Below are 20,782 nucleotides of genomic sequence, written 5' to 3' on the forward strand. Positions count from 1 at the left end.
AATAGGTTTTCCATGCCCTTATTAGTTTCTTCACCTTCTGAGATACCAATTATTCGGATGTTAGGACGTCTAATGGAATTTAGTATTTCTCGTATGTTATCCTCATGTTTTTTGTTATTTTCTCTATCTTTTTGGTGTTTTTTCTCTAGGTCAGAAGTTTTACCTTCTACATCAGAAATTTGATCTTCAGCATGGTCTAGTCGACTTTTAATATTTTCAAGAGAGTTTTTGATCTCTTGTATTATAGACTTCATCTCTAATAATTCCATCTTATTCTCTCTTAGCGTGTCCATTTCTTCCTTCATATCGTGGAAGGACTTTCTCATCTCCTGTAGTTCATTGTCTCTTTTCTGTTCCAGCTCATAGTATTTGTTCAACATGAATGTTCTAAATTCTATCTCAGACATTTTGGTAACATTTTGGTAACGTCCTCTATTTTTTCAAGAAAAGGAAGGGAGTTACTGTGTTCTTTTGATAGAGACATATTTCCTGATTTATTCAGACTTGAAGTTCTTCTTCTACTTATAACCATTGGGAGATGTGTTCCCTTTGAAATACCTTTTCAGAGAAAGTTTCCTTGAATAGGAGCAAGAGTATTTCTTTTTTGTTGTGGAATGAAGACTTCCAAAGTCTCTCTTCTATTGTGTTTAGCAATGTGATCCAAGGAAAAGTATTCTCTTCAGGTGTACAAAGAAAAGTATCTCCTTCTTCTCAGGGGTTCAGTGAAAGGGAGGACCTCAGAGAATCTTAAAATATTACAATATTTCAGAATTGTAATTCTAGACCTATCTAAATTGCCAGTGATGGTGTAGATGAAGGGAGTAAAAACCAAATAAGTGAGAAGAAAGAATAAAGAAAAAGAATAAAGAAAAGCGCACGCTGCGCCATGGGTCGAAACATGGGAGTGGGGTGTTTGTAGGGCTAAGAATGTTCCTATGTGGTAATGAGAAGAGAGAAATTTACAAATGAAAGAAGAGGGGGAAGGAGAAAAAAAAAGTGTACCTGGCTGACAGAGGGGTCTCTGGCTTGGGGGTCCTAGGACTGGAGCTACGGGGGGCAGTCCTCCCTCGGAATTCCTGGCCCAGGGGTCGAAAGATGGGAGTCTAAATATGAGACTTTTATGTAAATCTCTATAAATAAGAAAATTAAAGTATAAAAATAGTAATAATAATCATAGCAATGTTTTAGAACATGTGGGGGAGGTATTAGAAAACAGTAAAAATCCCAATGTGCATTTTAATAAAATTGCAATTCTAGATATGAAAAAAAATCTCAGTAAGAATAGCTGCCACTTGCTGTATGTGTGCATTCATGAGGGACTGAGCAAGAAACATACAAACATTATATGATATAATCCTCACAATGACCCTATAAGGCAAATACCCTCTTTTTATACACAGAAAGGCAGGATACAAAGAACATTAAATTTAGAACTGTAAATGATAGCGATAGGATTCATAGACAAATATTCTAACTATAGAGTCTGAGTTATAAGTCATTAAACTATAGTATCTTCCTAATGAATCGAATTCATTTGAACCAACTAACAAAACTGATTGTAATCCCTAATACAATGATCTCACATTATACCATACTGCATCACTTTTTAGTTGAACTATATTGTTTGCTTCATCTTTTTGTGGTAATAAGTAATAATATGGCATCTACTTGCAATACAAGTACAATTACATTCCTCTGATTACTCCATCTCTTAGTTTTTATCACTGTAACAGAATCTGCTTTTTGTTTAGAGACAACTCTCTTCTTCTGGCTTAACACAATCATGATTTTGCTTAGAGACCAATTGAGCCGGCCCTAAGGAGTACATAATGATCATAATAATTGGTGTAAAACAATCATAAAAATATAATTTCCCTTTTGCCAATTATTGTCTAGGGCTGAGCAGATGAAGCATTTGTTCATATATGGGATGAAAAGGAATGTTTCTAATACTGGGGTTTCTTGGGAAAATTTTTTTCTCTCTGATTAAAACAAAACAAAACAAAACTAGGAAGACAAAAGTTTCCTGGTAGCCTGCCTGCCTTCCTACTTTAGACATTATTGCTTGAGAATATAATGTTTAGAACTCAGGTAACCATCCTATAGAAAAATGAGATCGAGGGCCAGCTTTTAAAGAAAGAAAATAAAAGAGAGGTTCAGAAGGTGGCATGGTAAAGATGCTGTATTCAAGCATAGTTGACCAAAGTTCACATCCTGGACATGACTATTTGAAAATCACGCCAGGCATGTGTGCGTGGCGTACCCAAAATCTTGTGAAGAGAGTAGAGAAGAGGGGATTTCTGCATGGCCATCATTCCTGGGGGCCGGGGGGTAATTTCTCACTTTTCTCTCACAGTCTCTCACTCTGGTGAGTACATGTGTCCTGGCAAAAACTTTAAAAAAAAAAAAAAAAAAAAAAAAAAGAAAAAAAAAAACCACTTCTTTTTTCAGTTTTGTTTTGAGAGGTTGTTGCTATAGGGCGTGTGCGCTCGCCAGAAAGACAGGGAGAGATAGGAGACAGAGAGACAGAAAGTGAGAAATAACCCCCCAGGGGGGTGGCCACTTCTCAATCCCTTCTCCTCCATTCTCCTCTCAGGATCTTGGGCACGCATGCACACCCTCCTGGTGTGAGTTTAAGCCACCGGTTCCGGAACTCGAACCGTGGTCAACCACATGGGAGCCTAGCGACATAGCCATTACACCAACTGCTGGTCCCCAAAAAATCCATTCTTGATCATCATTGTACAAATCCACAGAAGCAAACATGGCCCTGTGCATATTCACAAGTAAACAACAATACGTCCTGTGTCAAAGTCACTTTTAATCAGATATCCTGTTGCTTATAACTAAAACCTTAAGCTCTTAAGGACATGTGGTATTCTGGGTTCTCTGAGCCACACAATCATCTTGTATCACCTTGATATATATTTCCTTCTAACTCTTTTTCTTTTGAAAATTTTCAGGCAGGTTTTATTAGCAAACCTTCTATTCTATATAAGCTGATGACATGTTTTCTCAGCAATTTCCCCACCTGAAATCATAGTGCCATAAAGGCCCACTAATTCTTCACAGCCTCATTCTACAAGTCTTCTTCTTTCTTTTTTTTTTTTTTTTTGATTAGTACATGACCCATGTCTTTTAGATTATCATATTCTTATTCGTTGTATTCTTGCTTCATAGATTTGACAGCCCAATTAAAGAACACAACTATTTCCAGAGTCCTAGGTGTGGTCAATCAGTACAGTGTTGTTTTTAGCTAGTTTATATACTGAGGTCCAACAATTTAAAAAGAAATCATTTTCAAATAGTAAAACAATGTAGAAGACATGTTAGCATGAAACCTGCCATGCCCATGGCTGTGTCCTTCCTAAGAAAAACTTCATGTCTATACTGTTTTAATAGGTAGCAATGTTTAATCATGTTTTATAACATGTAAATTTGTTTACTCTCACCCACAACTAACATGATCCTTGAATGTGACAAGTATTGTCAATCTATAGGCTGGAAAATGGTGACTTAGTTTACAAAGATATGTCAATTAGAGTATCTGTTTTAGAAAATCATTATGGCAGAAACTGCATGGACATATATGCATACACAAGCATGAGACAGCTTGAAGGAGTGGTAAAAATTAAAGGATTAATGAAGATTATACAAGACATAGAAAAGGGAGTGATGGGTCAGAGTAGATCTAAATGACAAGAAAGCAAACACTTGGAGAAGCCTGAAGTAAAGGAGTAGAAAAAAATATACACCACAAGTGAGTAAGCCACAGAAGCAAAAAGAAAACAGAACAGGCAAATAAGGAGTAGATACATTTTGCTGATTTCATATGATGGAATCACTGTTTGACGAGTCAGGATTTTTTTTTCAATGGGTATCAATGTGTATTCAGCATAATATGTGTAATTTAGACAAAAACATGGGGAAATAGTGCAGATCAATTAAGATAATTACAAAAGTAATACTGGTCTATCCTTTCTACTACCAATAAGATTTGTTTTACTATTTTAAAATGTAAATTCAGTCCAATGAAAGAGTAGAAATGTAATCAACCCATCATTTCAATAACTCACTGAGTAATATGGAAATAATCCCAAAAGTAGAATTCAAAGTCTAGGTTCTGCAGGAAGTTGGGCACTTTTCCAGCTTCAGAACCTCTGGGGTCCTTGTATAGCAGACATTACTGCTGCTCACCTGTTCTGGAAAGGACACACACACACACACACACACACACACACACACAATACTTCATCACTTCCTAGGCCTTATAAAGTTCAGCTCATGACTAGTTCTGGCCAAAAACCAGGAACAGAAATAACTGTGCCATTTCTAGGCTGAGATATTCAAAATCTCCTGCTCATTTTCCAGTGGTTTCTCACCAAACTCTGACAATGTGAAGAACTAATGTTTTTTTCTTTTTTTTTCTGGAGAGGTTTTTGCTATAGGGTAAATGCACTCACCAGAAAGACAGAGACAGAAAGAAGCAAGAAATCACCCTCCAGGGGGGATAACCACGCCATAATCTCTTCTCTTCCATTCTCCTCTCAGGATCTTGGGCATGCACACACACGCACCCAGTGTGAGTTTAAGTCACTGGGCCTGGGACTCGAACCACGGTTAACTACATGGGAGTCCAGTGAAATAGCCATTACGACAACTGCTGGTCCCGAGAACTAACGTTGAAATAACAAACCCACAAGATTACAGGCAGCGCAACTCCTGAATTATCACATGGATGTCCACTGCCATAAAGGATAACTCTAACCTGCAGCTGACATTTCATAATGAAGAACTTCATCCCATCAGATATCATAGAATTGCACCATCCAAGAGAAATTTTTGCCATGATAGGTCTATCATATATCATCTGTTTGCTAAAACAGTCACTGAAAATGTGATTACTGAACCCTTAAACTGTGACTAGACCATCTAACAGACTGGAATGTTTTCTTTTATCTAATTTTAATTAACTTTTTAAATAGCCACATGTAGCTACAATATCGAACAGTATAGCAATGAAGAATTGATAGCATAAATACAGGATGATCAGATTTACATCTCAGAAAGAACACTATTCAGTGTGAACAGTAAGTCAACAAACAGACTTTTTGCAGCAGAGGAATAAGTTAGAATGATGCTCTAGTACCCAATGATGTGAGCCTAAACTAATGCAAATTCATTAGAATCCCCAGAGTGATAATGTAGTCAAGAACTGATTAGAAACTGAAATGGATACGTAAATATGAATAGTAAATACTAGAGACTCGGGGTAGCTCAGGTTTCTAGTTTGAAAAACAGTATACATGATGTTCGCCCTTATGAAGAACAGTGCAGCAAGAGTTTACTCAGGGATAAAAACGATGGCTTCAACTTTCAACTTTTAAGAATGTGAAATAGGACCAGCAGATGGCATAATGGTTACATTGTTGAACTCCCGGTTCTGAGTCAAGGACCATGGCTTAAAATTCAGACTGGGTATGAGTGCTTGTGTCCCAAAATTCTAAAAGAATTAAGGAGAACGGATTGCAGCATGGCCAACCCCCTGAGGGTGTGTGTGTGTTATTTTTTTTTTTCCTCTTTATCTCTCTCTCTCTGTCTCTCCAGCGAGCACATGCACCCTACAGTAAAAATTTCTCTTGGGGAAAAAAAAAGAATCTGAATCATTTATCCAGTAAGCAAATGGCTGGCTCTACATGTCTGCACCCCAGCTCAGAAGTAATAACTTAAAAACAGCTTAGAAGTGATCATTTAAAAAAGTAAATTTTGGATAGATCACCCAGAGAACAAGGATCGTCAAATCAGAAAGGGTTAAGGATGGAGTCCAAACCACAACAAATGTCTGGAATAAAATCAATTCCTTCCAGGATGTCTTTGTGTTCTGGGGCTGAACGAGGCCTATAAGGACCAACAATTAATAAGATACATGCCCTATACTCCACAATGTTCCAGTTGTAAGAGTTCTAGCAGTGGGAAGAAGAGTTCCTAGGGAACGAAATTTATGGAGAAAGTAGGGATTAAAAAAAGAAGAAAGAAAGGAATCAGAAGAGATATCACTGAAGTCAAAGAAAGGACTACTGTATAGATTGCTTGATAAAAAAGGAGAAAATATCCATTAAATTAAGATAATGTGGAGGAACAACTTCAGCATAGTAGAACTATTCAATAGAAGTCAGACTGCATCATGTTGAGCAAATGGATGGTGTGAAAAGGGGAACATTTCAATGGAGACGTTCTCTCTTTCCTGCTCACACTATGCCTACCACATGAGTTTCATCTAGATTCCCTTTTCATGTCTTCTTATGTAGATTTGCTTCCTGTATCTTCTCTGCTGACTTTATTATCAGTATGTAAACATAACTGGATAATTTATATATATATTTTTTCTTTTAGCCAGAGGGCATGCATGTTCACTAGAGAGATAGTGAGCAACCCTCAATGAGGCATGGATACACAGCAATCCCTTCTCCTCCATTTCTCCATCCTGTCAGGATTTGTATGCACATGAAAATGGCATGTTTATCAAGCTGTTGAGGCTGGGACTCAAACTACATGGTTAGCTCTGTCAAATATGGTTCTTTTAACCACTAGGCCACAGCACTGTCCCAGGATATTCCATTCCTAAATGGATTCACTTCTATATCTTCAATCCAAACACCCCTCCTTGCCTGTACAGTTAAGACAAAAAGTAACCAGAATATATCCAAAAAGTAAAGGTCAAATGAAAATAGATTGTTGTAAGGAAAGTTAGTAGATGATTCATTTGATTACAGATAAAAATTTCAGTCTTCCATATAAATGTAATAGTTTTGCCCTAATCTTACGTAGCTTTTTAAATAGCCTTCTCTATAGGAATGAGATTCGAGCTCCTCCAGTTAGTTTGATCTCTTGGTAGCATATTCCTCAAAGTTCCATTTATTACCACCAAAAAAAAAAAGGCACTCTCCACTAGATAATAAACTTGAAGGTGAGCATGACATCTTTGTTACCTTTATTTTTTCCTTTTTTGGGAAAGGTTTTTGCTATAGGGTGCATGCGCTCGCCAGAGAGACAGAGAGAGACAGAGAGATAGAAAGCGAGAAATCGTCCCCCAGAGGGGATGGCCACACTGCAATCCCTTCTCCTCCATTCTCCTCTCGGGATCTTGGGCACACATGCGCATGCGCCCGGCGTGAGTTTAAGCCACCAGGTCCAGGACTCGAACCACGGTCAACTATGTGAGAGTCCAGTGACATAGCCATTATGCTAACTGCTGGTCCCACATCTTTGTTACCTTTGAAGTCCCAACATTGAGAACAGTTTGAGAGATCTAACAGTCACTTTTAACCCACACAAATATGAAGGTGGGTTTAAAGGTGGCCCTTGTGATAACATGTCTGACTACTTCTTTACAGAGTCCACATTCAGCATCATCTTACTAAAACTCCCCAACCAGTCTGACTTAAGTGCAAATGGTTATTGATGTGCTGAGACAAAGAACCCTTCAGTTTTGTAATCATTAAGCAGGGCCTGATGTAGATAAGATCAGGGTCTGTAATCTCACTCATTTAGCCTATAGGGATATCAATCGCCATGGATAGTGTACATGAATAGTTTGAAAATACTGCCCTGTTTTCATTATCCCCAACAAATGAGAATCTCTTTGTTTTACCTCCTAGAACTGTGAATATTGAGTAAATACAGGAAATCCTATTCTCACATATGTAAGGACAGAATAAAAAGACTGTGTTAGAAACACTCTCAAAGTCTTTGATTGATTATATTAACTAGACAAAAGAAGAGATCTGTAGAAAAGATCAGAAAAGAGCAGAAAGGAAGGGGCCAGCAGTGGTGTGGTGTTTGGGGCGCTGGACTCCCACATGGCTAACTGCAGTTTGGGTCCCAGATCTGGCAGCTTCCTTTTTCACTTAACTTTTCTCTTTCACTCTCTCTCTCTGTACTCTTTCTCTCTCTATCTCTGTCTCTCTCTACTGAGTGTATGTGTTCTGTAGCAAGTTGGAAATAATAATGACAATAAATAAATTAAATAAATAATTCTCAAAAAAAGAGTATTAAGAAAAAAAATAATCACTCCTATTACTAAAGTACATTGAACAGTTATTATGTATCGGGAATTATGCTAAGGACTTTATTAGATGCTTGAAACAATCCTTTCAGGTAGGTCTTATGACTTTCTGTATGTTACAAAACCTAATCTGAACCTTAGAGATGCTACGCAACTCATCAAAGTGTATTCTTGTGTGAAGCTGGCATTAGAACCCAAGGAGTCTGACTTCCTATCAGGCAATATTGAAATGGGATCAGGATTGGACAATGGAGCAGAAGTCAATAGAGGATAGTAACTCAAAAGTGAAATGATCATTAGTAGCAAAGGCAGTCAAACTTCTGTGAAAAAAAGACTCTCTTTGTAGAATAAAGAATGTTGGGTAATACGGAAGTGATCAATGACCATACAGATTGATGCTTTTCAACAAAGTTCAAGGTTTCTCTGTCCATTCACTTACTTCACTTGTCATGGGAAGGAAGCAATGATCTAGACTGGTCAAGTTGTAGGACACTTATTTTTTTGGAGAGGTTTTCTCTATAGGGCGCCTGCGCTCGCCAGACAGACAGAGAGAGACATAGAGACAGAAAGCGAGAATTCACCCCCCAGGGGGGATGGTCACGCCACAATACCTTCTCCTCCATTCTCCTCTTGGGATCTGGGCATGCACGCACACTCGCCCAGCGTGAGTTTTAAGCCACCGGGTCCGGGACGCGAACCGCAGTCGACTACGTGGGAGTCCAACGACATAGCCATTACGCTAACTGCTGGTTCCTAAGGACACTTTTTGAACCAATCTCAAGGGTGAAGCTTTAAATTCCTGGATTATAAAGAATCTAGCCCAAACGTCCATGAACAGATAAATAGATTGAAAAAGTGTGGCATATATACACTATGGAATACTATTCAGCTATAAGAAATAAAACCAAAACCAAAACAAGCAAACAAACAAACAAACAAACAAAAAACCCACCAAGATCCTGGAACTGGAAAGTGGATGAATATGAAAAAAATACTGCTAACTGAAGCAAATCATATTATGTAAGAAAGGCATATGTAAACAGAATACTTAATATAAACTGAATGTCTATTTCATTTATTTCTGTTCAAATCTTTATTATTTCTTTTCTCCTGGCATTTTTTTGGATTTTTCTGTCGTTGCTTTTCCAATTCCCTGAGGCATGATGTTAGGTTATCCTTTTGCCACCTTTCCTTCTTTTTATTGTGTGCACTAATTGCTATGAACTTCGCTCTTACAACTGCTTTTGCAGTGTCCCATAAAAATGAGTGAATTAAAAATAAATGAGAGCAAAAGATGGTTCTTTGAAAAGGTAAACAAGATTGACATATCATTAGCTAGACTAAGAAGAGAGAAAGGAACCAGATACATAAAATTCGCAGTGAATCAGGCAACATTACAACAGACATAATAGAAATACAAAACATTATTAGAGGATACTATGAGTGACTATATGCCAACAAAGAAGAAAACCTGGATGAAATGGACAAATTCTTGGACACATATAACCTACAAGATTGATCCAGGAGGACATAGAAAGCCTGAATAGACCTATAACAAGCAATGAGAACAAAGAAAAGTCCAGGTCCTGATGGCTTCACTGCTGAATTTTACAAAACTTTCAAATAAGAGGTAACCCCATTGTACTCACACTGTTTCTAGAAATCCAAAAGTAAGGAATCCTTCCAAATTCATTCTATAAAGCCTCCATTACCCTCATTCCCAAAATGGATAAAGATACTACAAAAAAGAAAAACTGCAGGCCTATATCTCAGATAAATACAGATGTAAAAACTCTCAACGAGATAGTTGCTAACTGTATTCAATAGCATATTAAAAAGGGTATTCATCATGAACAGGTAGGCTTTATTCCAGGGATGCAAGGGTGGTTTAACACACACAAAACGACAAAGGTAACACACAATATTAATAGGAAAAAAGGTAAAAAAAAAAGAAAAAGAAAAAACCAAACAAAAAAAACACATGGGCATTTCAACTGATGCAGAAAAAGCATTTGACAAAATACAACATTATTTTATGATTAAGATGCTCAGGAAAATTGGCATAGAAGGATCGTTTCTCAGCATAATAAAAGCCGTCTATGAAAAACCTATAGCTAATATTATACTGAATGGGGAAGGGGAAAACCGGAAAACTCTTCCACTCAAAACTGGTATAAGACAAGGCTGCCCACTTTCTCTGCTCCTATTCACTATAGTACTGAAAGTCCTCACCAATGTGATAAGACAAAAGAAGGAAATAAAAGGCATTTCAATATGGAAAGAAGAGCTGAAATTATGTCTGTTTTCAGATGACATGACTTTAAATATAGAAGAGCCAATAATATCCATGAAAAAACTTCTTGAAGAAAGTCCTCACCAATGTGATAAGACAAAAGAAGGAAATAAAAGGCATTTCAATATGGAAAGAAGAGCTGAAATTATGTCTGTTTTCAGATGACATGACTTTAAATATAGAAGAGCCAATAATATCCATGAAAAAACTTCTTGAAGTAATAAATGCATATAGGAAAGTGGCAAGACACAAAATTAACTTACAAAAATGTATAGCATTTCTATATATAAACAACAAGCACACAGAGAGAGAACTGAAGAAAGTAATCCCATTTACCATAGCCACAAGAAGTATAAGATACCTAGGAATAAAACTAACCAAGGAAGTCAAAGACCTCTATAAGGAAAACTATGAAAGCCTTAAAAAGATAATTGAAAAGGACACAAAAAAGTGGAAAGATACCCCATGTTCCTGGATTGCAAGAATAATATATTCAAAATGGCAACCCTACTTAAATTAATCTACATATTTAAAGCAATCCCTATAAAATTACAAGAGACCTTCTTCACAGATCTAGAAAAGACAATCATACAATTTGTCTGTAATCATAAAAGACCCTGTATTGCCAAAGCCAACCTGCACAAGAAGAGTGGAATGGGTGACATCTCAATCCCTGACTCCCAAATATATTACAAAGCAGCATGGTATTGGCACAAAAACAGACATGAGGACCAAAGGAATAGGGTAGAGACCCCAGAAATAAACCCCAGAACATAGAGCCAACTGATCTTTGACAAAGGGTACCAGTCAATCCAGTAGGAAAAGGAAAATCTCTTTAGCAAATGGTGCTCGAAAAATTGGATATCCACCTGCAGAAAGATGAATCTGAACCTCTATCTGTCAGCATTAACAAAAATCAACTCATAGTGGATCAAGGATCTAAACTTAAGGTCACAAACTATAAAACTACTGGTGAAAAACACAGGGGAAATTCTGGGAGACATTGGGGTAGGCAAAGACTTCGTAAGTAAGACTCTCAAAGCACAGGCAATAATCCCCAAAATAGACCGGTGGGATTACATCAAATTAAAAAGTTTCTACACAGCAAAGGACACTGTAATTAGTGTGAATTGATAACCCCTGGAATGGGAGAGAATTTTTGTTAACTGTGCCTGAGATAGGGACTGATAGTCAAAATACACAGAGAACTCAAGCGGCTTACCTGGAAGAAAATGATTAACCCAATTAAAAGATAGGAAAATGAGCTGAATAACAAATCCCTAAGGAAGACATATGAATAGCCAAAAAGCATATGAAAAACTGCTCAACATCCTTCATCATAAGGGAGATGAAGATCAAAACCACAATGAGATACCACCTAACTCCAGTCAGAACGGTGGACATTATTAAAAAAAAAAAAAAAAAAAAAAAAAAAAAAAAAAAAAAAAAGTTGGGGGGGGTGGGGGAACTGTTGGTGGGAATATATATTGGTCCAACCACTGTACAGAACAATGTGGAGGTTCCTCAAAGACTTTCAAATAGAACTACCATATGATTCGGTAATTCCTCTTCTGGGTATCTACTCAAAAGGACAGGAGAATGCTCAGTCAGAAAGGTGCTTGCACAGCTATATTTATTACAGAATTATTCATGATTGCTAAGCTATGGAGCCAATTCAAATGTCCACAAACAAATGAATGGATTGAAAAAAATTGGCACATGTACTCCATGGAATATTATCCAGCCATAAAAAACAAAGCCCTGGAATTTGATAGAAAGTGGATGAATATAAAAGATTTGTTGCTGAGTGAAGCAAGCCAGGCTATGAAAGAGAGACATTGTATGTCTCCACTTAACATATACCAATTTTCCACACTCTATGGTAGAGACTCTACTCTATGGTAGAGACTGAAAGAGTAGAGGACATAAAAGCATTAAAAATTGTTATGGACACTAGAGAAAAAGTGGAAGGAGAGTGTGGGAAAGGGACAGTGTTGGAAAGGAAATTTGGGGAAAAAAATAGAGAGGTAAGATATCTGTGGGACACAGATACGGTTTATTATCTGTTGAGGATATGTATAGTATTTGCAACTGGACTGAGGTGTATATCATGCTGGGTAAAGTCTCTTTACAATCTAAGTGATGTATAGTGATTGAATGTATAAATAATAATAATAATAAAACTTAAATAAAGTTAAGTATGTAGTATGAAGAAAATATATATATACTGAATGTCTGCACTCTATGGCAGAAATGAAAGTTTAGAAGAAGATATAAAAGCATGGAGAACAATTATGGATACTAGGGACAGTGTGGGAGGAGGGTAGGAAATGGGGAAGGATAAGAAGAAGGGAATAAAGGGGGAAAAGGAAGAAGCAAAACATTTAAGGGACACAAAAATGAAAAAGTATCTGTTGATGATAACATATATGATAATATCTTCGACTAGAATAATAAACAGTGTACTCATACTGGGAAAACTCACTTTACATGCTGTAATAATATACAGTGACTGTATAAAAACATAACATTTTAAAAATTAAGAAAATTAATTGAATTATTAGAATATAAATTTTTAAAAATTATTTCTTTATTTAATTTTGTTATTATTTATTTTTTAATTTGACCAAAGAGAGAGAAAGAGAAGGGGAAAGTGAGACAGTAAGCCACCAGGTCCGGGATTCAAACTGTGGTCAGTCATGTGGAAGTTCAGCACCCTAACCACTACATAACCTGCCAGTCCCGCAAAATATAAATTTTTTAAAAAAGCAAAAATTTGGGGGCCAGCAGATGGTGTAGTGGTTATGGGGCTGGACGCCCACATGGCAGACTGCAGTTTGAGTCCTGATCCTGTTGACCTGAAACATGCTAGGTGTATGTACATGTATACCCAAAATCCTAAGAGAAGAATGGAGAAGGGATTGGTGTGTGGCCATCCCCACTCAAGGGTGATTTCTCACTTTTCCTCTGTTACTTTGTGTGTCTAGTGCACGCACATATACCCTATAGCAAAAATATCTCTAGACACACACACACGTAACATTTTTAACTGTAAAATAAAAATTGTAAACAAAATTAACTGCAGATAAAAAAGTTTGAAAAAACTTAATTAAAGAACTTCCTGTAGTCAACAATATACAACTAAAAGATCTGAACAAAGTAATTTTTTTTTTTTTTTTTGGAGAGGTTTTTGTTATAGGACACGTGCGCTTGCCAGAAAGACAGAGAGAGACAGAGAGGTAAGAAGCAAGAAATCACCCCTGGATGGCCACACTGCAATCCCTTCTCCATTCTCCTCTTGGGATCTTGAGCACACACACAAATACACCTGGTGTGAGTTTAAGCCACTGGGTCCAGGACTCGAACTGTGATCGAATACAGGCAAGTCCAGCAACATAGACATTATGCCAACTGCTGGTCCCCTGAAGAAAATAATTCTTAAATAAAAATGATAAAAGCACTCATAGTATATTAATTTCTCTGCATCCTGCTTTTTGTATATAGATATACATATAACATATGTTATGTATATGAAATTCTTCAAATCATCAGGCATAGGTATATAACTCATCCCTTTGTGTGGCTGCATAATATTCTATGGAATGCATATGGCACAACGTATTTCATCATTTTTCCAGTTGACAGTTATTGCCTTTATTTCCATTTTTTCTGCCACATAAAATATGCAGAGTAAACACCCTTGCACTTATATCTTTATAAAATGGTGCTTTTCCTTCTATGGAAATATTTTCTGGGAAGAATCAGATAATAAATATTTTAGTCCTTGTGAACTGCTGGGAAAAAAAAAAAAAAAGATCCAGTGGTGCCAGCAGGTACCATGGTGGTTAAGGTGTAGGACTTTTACATGACTGTGGTGTGAGTCCTGGACCTGGTGGCTCGAAAATCACACCAGGCACATGTAGGTGCATGTCCAAAATCCCAGGAGAGGAGATTATGGCATGGCCATTCCCACCGGGGAGTGATTTTTCACTTTACCTCTCACTCTCTCTCTGCCTCTCTATGGCACATGCACACACCCTATAGGAAAACAAACAAACAAACAAAAAAACAAAAAAAACAACCTAACAGCATGGGTATGGAATATTTATATATTTATATTCCTCCTCAAAAGCCTATGGCAGGGACCAGCAGTTAGCGTAATGGCTATGTCGCTGGACTCCCACATAGTCGATCACAGTTCTAATCCTGGACCCAGCGGCTTAAACTCATGCTGGGCGCATGTGCGTACATACTCAAGATCCCAAGAGGAGAATGGAGGAGAAGGGATTGCGGTGCGGCCATACCCCCTCGGGGGTGATTTTTCGCTTTCTGTCTCTCTGTCTCTTTCTGGCGAACACACACGCCCTATAGCAAAAAAACCTCTCCAAAACAAAGAAAGAAAAAAAGCCTATGGCAAAGATGAAAGGAGATGAACATCTCTTGTTTGGGGTGACTGACTCAATTTCTCTACAGTGCCCCATACTTCTTTACTGGCATTCTCTCTCTCATAATGAACTGTGTCTGGTGAGATGACAATAACCAGCCTGGCCAGTAGGTTGGTGAAATTTATTTTGCCTTCTGTGTAACTGATTCCTGAGCTAAATGACAAACAGACTGAAAACTATTGCATACCCACACAGTGAGCTGTTCCTCCAGAGAGCCTCTGTCAAGTTCACGTTTCTTGTCTTCTAATCTGTCTTGGTTTCTACCTGTTCCTAAAACCTGATTTTTTAGCTTTTCTTTCACATTTGAGATGTTAAAATTCTAGTAAATTAATTTTAGTTTATATTAGCCAGGGGTTTTTTCAGGTATTTAGCAAAAACAGCAATTGATACAAGCAGTAATCTAATCTTTGTTTAATATTAGAAAGAAGCAAGAAAAGAAGATTATATAGAAGGATGAGGTAGGTTATTTCTCTTGAAAGTCCTAATAAAATAACTGCTATCATCCCTCTTGGAACATTTATTTTCTCAGTCTAAGCAGACATACTTCATTTATTAAATGTTTGGATACAAGCACTGTGCTCAATCCTGGCTCAAAAACAATACATAAAATAGCCTCCATTTTACCATCCCACCTTCATCACCTTGACATTTTGATACTTGATCACACAGCCAGCTCCTTTACAGTATTTTAAGTGTAAGAACAAACATTTTGGGAAGGTAAGTTTCATGTATGCAAAGAATATCAATTCCTTGAAAACTTGTATTTGCTAGAGATACTCCCAAGTTTAGGTGTGTCTCGCTGTGTAAATCATTCAATACATACTTCGCAGCTAATAAATGATAACATTAGGATAAATTATACTTGTTTAGAAAGCTCCACTTTCAAATGATACACCATAAAGTGAAAGTTCCACAAAGGCAGGGACTTTTCCATTTTCTGAACTGTTAATCCTCATCACCGTTCTGTCACATAGAATCAAATAATATTTATTGAATTAATGGCAATGACTAAAACGTAAATGATTAAATAGTTAAAGCATTCCCTGGTTTTGGCTAAAACTGAATGATTTTTATTGATGTCTTTTGCTTATAAAAGTATTATTGAACCTTTTATATCTTCTGAAAAAAGAAAATACATGCACTCACCAGAGAGAGAGGGAGAGAGTGGGAAAAGGAGAAAGCCCCACCTGGGGGGATGGCTAGGTCACAATCCCCTCTCCTTCGATCTCCTCCAGGGATTTTGGGCAAGCACGCACATGCCTATGCACAGTATCTTTAAAGCCTCTGATGTTTATGATTTCAGCTGCAGAGCTAGCCATGTGGGATCTAGCTGCCTTAGCCACCACATATTCTTAAATAACCAGATAGGAGAGAGGTGGTTACCAATGCTGTATTAATAATTCATAGAGACTTGCTTCAAGAGGAGTTAAGGTAGAACTACACATGATCAGATTAATAGTTTGCTTGAAAATATCACCATTTCCTAACTATGCATAGAAAAGTAAGAAAAACTTTGGAAGAGGGAAGGGATGTAGGAGGTTGAGGTGTGGTACTAAATTACTTGAGCTTGGCACAGATATAATGATCAATAAATGTAATGGTTGATCTCTTTTTTAAAACAGTAGAATTTGAAGATCTATATGTTTGGTGTTGGAAAATTACTTTACTCTTGCTGTGTCTCAATTTCCTCAACAAAAATAATATTACTACTTTAAAGGTTTTTGTGAGAATTAAAGGAAAATGCATAGAAAGTATGTTGCATTTTACCTGACACATAAACTAGCAATACATTAACTATTAGGATGGCAAGTAACATCTAAAAATAATGTTTCAGTTAATGAGTATGTTTCTTTGAAAGAAGTCTAATTTTATGTCTTAGTTTAATAGGCTTGGGTAACTATCTAAATTAAATTAATACTGTATATTTCCTCTACATTAAGTAGGAATAGGACCTGCATTTTTAAATGTCTTTTCATAGCAACCTGTAAGTCTTTATTATCCATGTGCTTAGTTGATTAACGTCCCTCTGCTGTTCTGGTCTGTAAGTGTCATGGAGGCAGAAATGGTTATTTGGCTCACAACTGAATCACCAGTGCCCAGTACTGGACAGCTGGATAAATGCTAGCTGCCTGAATGAAGGCTATCATGATAAATGTCATGCTCATATCCACCATATCAAGTAGTTTTTTATCTGCTTTTCACAGGAGCACTTCTAAAACTGGAGAGGTTAAGTGACCTGGTAAGGATCACTGAGGTAAAAAAGTGGAAGGGCTAGAGTCTAATCTTGGTGTCCTTCCAATAAACCACACTGAATAAATAATGGAAAAGCAGCAAGGACATGACATGAAAAAAAGAAAAAAATACCTCTGCTTTGAAGGCTAGGACATTTATTCACAGAAATGGCTTTTATATAATCCACGTACATGCTCAAAAATAATGACAACTGTCTAGATATATTTTCTTTTCTGGCCTTATACATTTTATTTTGAGAAGACTGTCTAACACAGAGGAAGGGAATCTAAATATTAATTGAAAGCTTCACATTTCTTTGTTCTAACAGTAAGTAGCAATTATCCTTAAATTTCTAAGTCCTTACCAACCACCTATAGCAATATGACAAACTAATAATATTCATTCATCAGGCAACTACGTGTTCTGTGGCATCCACATGACATATGTCATGTTTAGCACTGAGAATACAGTTGAGAGTAAGATAAGCCTCTTCTCCTAGAGATTATGTATAGAGATTAAGTGTTCACTCTAGGAAGTCTGCCCTGTCCCTACTGTGTTTCATGCATTTATTTTATTCTTTTTTTTTTTTTTTTTTAGGTTTTATCATAGAGTGCAAACACTAGCCAAAGAGACAGTGCAAGGGGAAGTGAGAAATCACCCCCCAAGAGGGATGGCCACACCACAATCCCTTCTTCTCCACTCTCTTCCTAGGATCTTGAGTATACACAGACATGTGCCAGGTATGATTTTCAAGCTACCAGGTCTGGGACTCGAACCATAGTTGACATGTGGTAATCCAGAGCCTTAATCACCATGCTACCTACTGGTCCCTATTTTCAACTTTTATGCAGAGAATCTAATCACTCTTTGGAATATTCTCAGACTCAGTGTGGAAGCTATTTCTAGCCACATATTCACTGTAACTGAATTAGATTAAAACAATTTGGAAGTCTCATGCAGTTCAATGTAATAAAATTTTACAAGCAAAATAATTTAATCTCATATCAGTTAAGGAAATGATTTGTGCCCATTCTTCCCCCATGGTACAAATAACTAAGCTGGTATGCTGTCAACACATATTTCGAAAAGGGGGGCTAAAATGATCATTCATTAAAATGATGATGAAAACCATAATCTCAAGGCAAAAAACTATGATGTCTGAATGTTGCCCAGACATCATTAGCATCAATCAAGGTTTGGACATTAGGTAGCCAAGTAAATTTAGGACATGAACTGCATGAATGTGTTATATGAAGTCAAAGAATGCAGTTCATATTAGCCATAATTCAGAATTTGGCTCTTATAACACCTGTTGCTGAGTCATCCAATAGAATATGACTGAAAAGACTATATCCTTACAAGTTTTATTGCAATGACGGCAGAAAAGTCAGTGCCAAAAAACTTATGCATAATATATTAAAATAAAGTGGAAATAAAGGGTAAGTAAGGGACATACTAAAAATTATGTAAAAGAAATATAATACTGAGTACTCTGGATCTTTACAAAAGCTATACAGACAATCGTGACTATATAGTGAGTAAAATAATTTATTTCAATTTTCTTCTTTCTTAGTAACAAGAAGAGAGTTTCAAATTGGTGGTAAGAGGCCTTTAACACCTCCCATTTTCTAACTTCCTCTTTAAGAGAGATTTTTTGGCCTTTGTGAACCAGTAGTTTCTAGCTCAAATAACAAGCTTTATGCTAGTGGTTCTCAAATATTTTGGATTATTTTACATTTTAAAATATTATTCAAAAAGTGTTTGTTTTCATGGTTTATATAACATAATATTTAACATATCATTTAAAGCTGAGAAAACTTTTAAATACTTAATGGTTAATTTAAAATCATAACAATAAATACATTATAGGTTAGCAAATGTTTAGGAAGATATATTGAAAAATGAAAACGAGAATGGAATTTTTTTAGGTTTTTCAAATCCCTTTAAGATCTATTTCTATAGAAAGTAGAAAACTGTAGATTTTTCAGTCTGCTTCTACATGCAATCATTTGCAATGTGTTGTTTGATCAAAGAACACAAAGAAAATCCAGAATCACAAAGACAGGAACTTGTCAATGGGAGTGGCATTTTAACAGCTTTTTCAGATGCTAGTGGTGGTTCTTTTTGATACTACACCAAAACTTGACAACTAGTTTCTTAAAGTTTGGTGGCGGTGTGGAATCTGAATGATATTGATGAAGTTTTTGTACCTGGAAAGCTTATAAAATAATATATTGATAATATATTTTGAAAATAGTTTTGATACTGTGGATCTCCTGAAGAGACTTCTGAGAAACTCCCACCTCTCAGAGTTCCGTGGGCAACATGTCAGGCTTATCCTCTAATACTTTTGTCAGTCTTTTAAGCAAGTGATTTTGGTTCTCTAGTCATAATAACAATGGCTTGTATAAAAGGAAGCTTTCAGTTTAAATAAGCAAGTTAAAAAAGTATATTAAATAGTGGTATGGAGAGTAGGTTATAATGGGACATGTGAAGTAGTTTGGAAAACAATAAACCCGTACAATTCTGTAAAACTATCCTCTACTCTTTTACAGGAGAAAACTGCTAACAAGCATCCCCTCAGATCTTCATTGGCTGGCATCTTCTAACCGCGAGGTCCTGGATCTATAAGCCAAACTCTCCAGGAAGGTGTTCCCCAACTAATTATATTAATGGCCAGTACTAAGAAATACTGACGGTGGGGAAAAACTTTTCTTCTGCTAAAGTTGATAAAAATCCATAAGGCCTTTTTGAGGTACTACTAATCCACTCAAATAAATACTGATTTCCTAATAAGTGGCAGCACTGCACAAAGAACTCTTAGTCATACAAACTTACTAAACAGGAAACCTGCCTTTAAAGAATTTGCATTCTGGTAGGCAAAATTTTGCCAAGTAAGGGAAACAACAATTATAGAATAGGAAGAGAAAAGGATGGCAAGATAGTGTCGCTGAGATGAAAGGAAATGCGGGAAAAGGGTGCCCTTTGAAGCTGAAGCCTTCCTGAAGCAAGATGAGCAGAGCTGGAGGTAGGGTAGTAATTGACAAAGGCAGATGCTTGAACATTTAAATTCCCCCACAGGAAACACAGGCCATAAGACGGACAACCTCACACATTAGCTCTGGCAGGAACCCCTGATGCTGGGCGCGGGCGGAAGCAATGCTGGATCACGAAAATCTGCCTTCCCGGAGGAAGTCACCACCGGTCAGCCCATGGCAGGCCCGCAGGGGAACCCCATCGAGGCTTCGCCTCACCTGACTGTCCTGACCACGAAGTACACCAACACTGCGCCGCTCACCACCATCAACACGGTCAGGGCCCGCTGGGTCATGGGCTTGTCGCCAGGGTTGGGGCTCACGGCAAGGCTGCCACCCACTGAGCTTTCCCCGGCCTTCCCTCCATGTTCGTCCGCTGCAAGCCCCGCCCCGGGGCTGCTGCCATTGCCTCCCTCTGAGCCCCGCGGCCCAGCAGCTTCAGCTGGGGCAACACCGGGCTGCTGGGCAGCGGTGGGGCCGGGCGGAAGCGGCGACAGCGTCCGCTGCCCAGGATCTGGAGGCCCTGGCCCCGGCACGGCCTCGGCCGTCTGCAGCAGCACGGCCCGGGGCCCGCTCAGCGCCGGCAGCAGCAGCAGGAGGAGGGCCTTGGCCAAGAGGCGCCTGGGACAGCAGCAGCAGTGTGGGGCCATCATTGTCCCCAGACCTCTCTCACCACGTGGGAGCCGCCAGGCCCGCCGCCCTGGCTCCCGGA

General features: G+C 37.7%; 1 protein-coding gene across 2 annotated transcripts in view; it reads right to left on the bottom strand.

The window, feature by feature from the left end:
• FAM174A (family with sequence similarity 174 member A) overlaps window positions 1-20,761 on the bottom strand; it is a 58,020-nt gene extending 37,259 nt beyond the window's left edge. Inside the window, exon 1 of one of the 2 annotated variants that reach the window (XM_006139791.3) lies at window positions 20,290-20,760. In XM_006139791.3, the coding sequence (XP_006139853.1) occupies window positions 20,290-20,723 (434 nt within the window). In that variant the 5' untranslated portion in view covers window positions 20,724-20,760. Of the gene's footprint in view, window positions 1-20,289 lie in introns of both variants that reach the window. The other variant, XM_006139792.3, reaches the window with a different exon arrangement.
• Between the last annotated feature and the right edge of the window lie 21 nt (window positions 20,762-20,782).

This window comes from Tupaia chinensis, unplaced genomic scaffold (assembly GCF_000334495.1).
Source record: "Tupaia chinensis unplaced genomic scaffold, TupChi_1.0 Scaffold000002_1, whole genome shotgun sequence".
Taxonomy (NCBI): domain Eukaryota; kingdom Metazoa; phylum Chordata; class Mammalia; order Scandentia; family Tupaiidae; genus Tupaia; species Tupaia belangeri.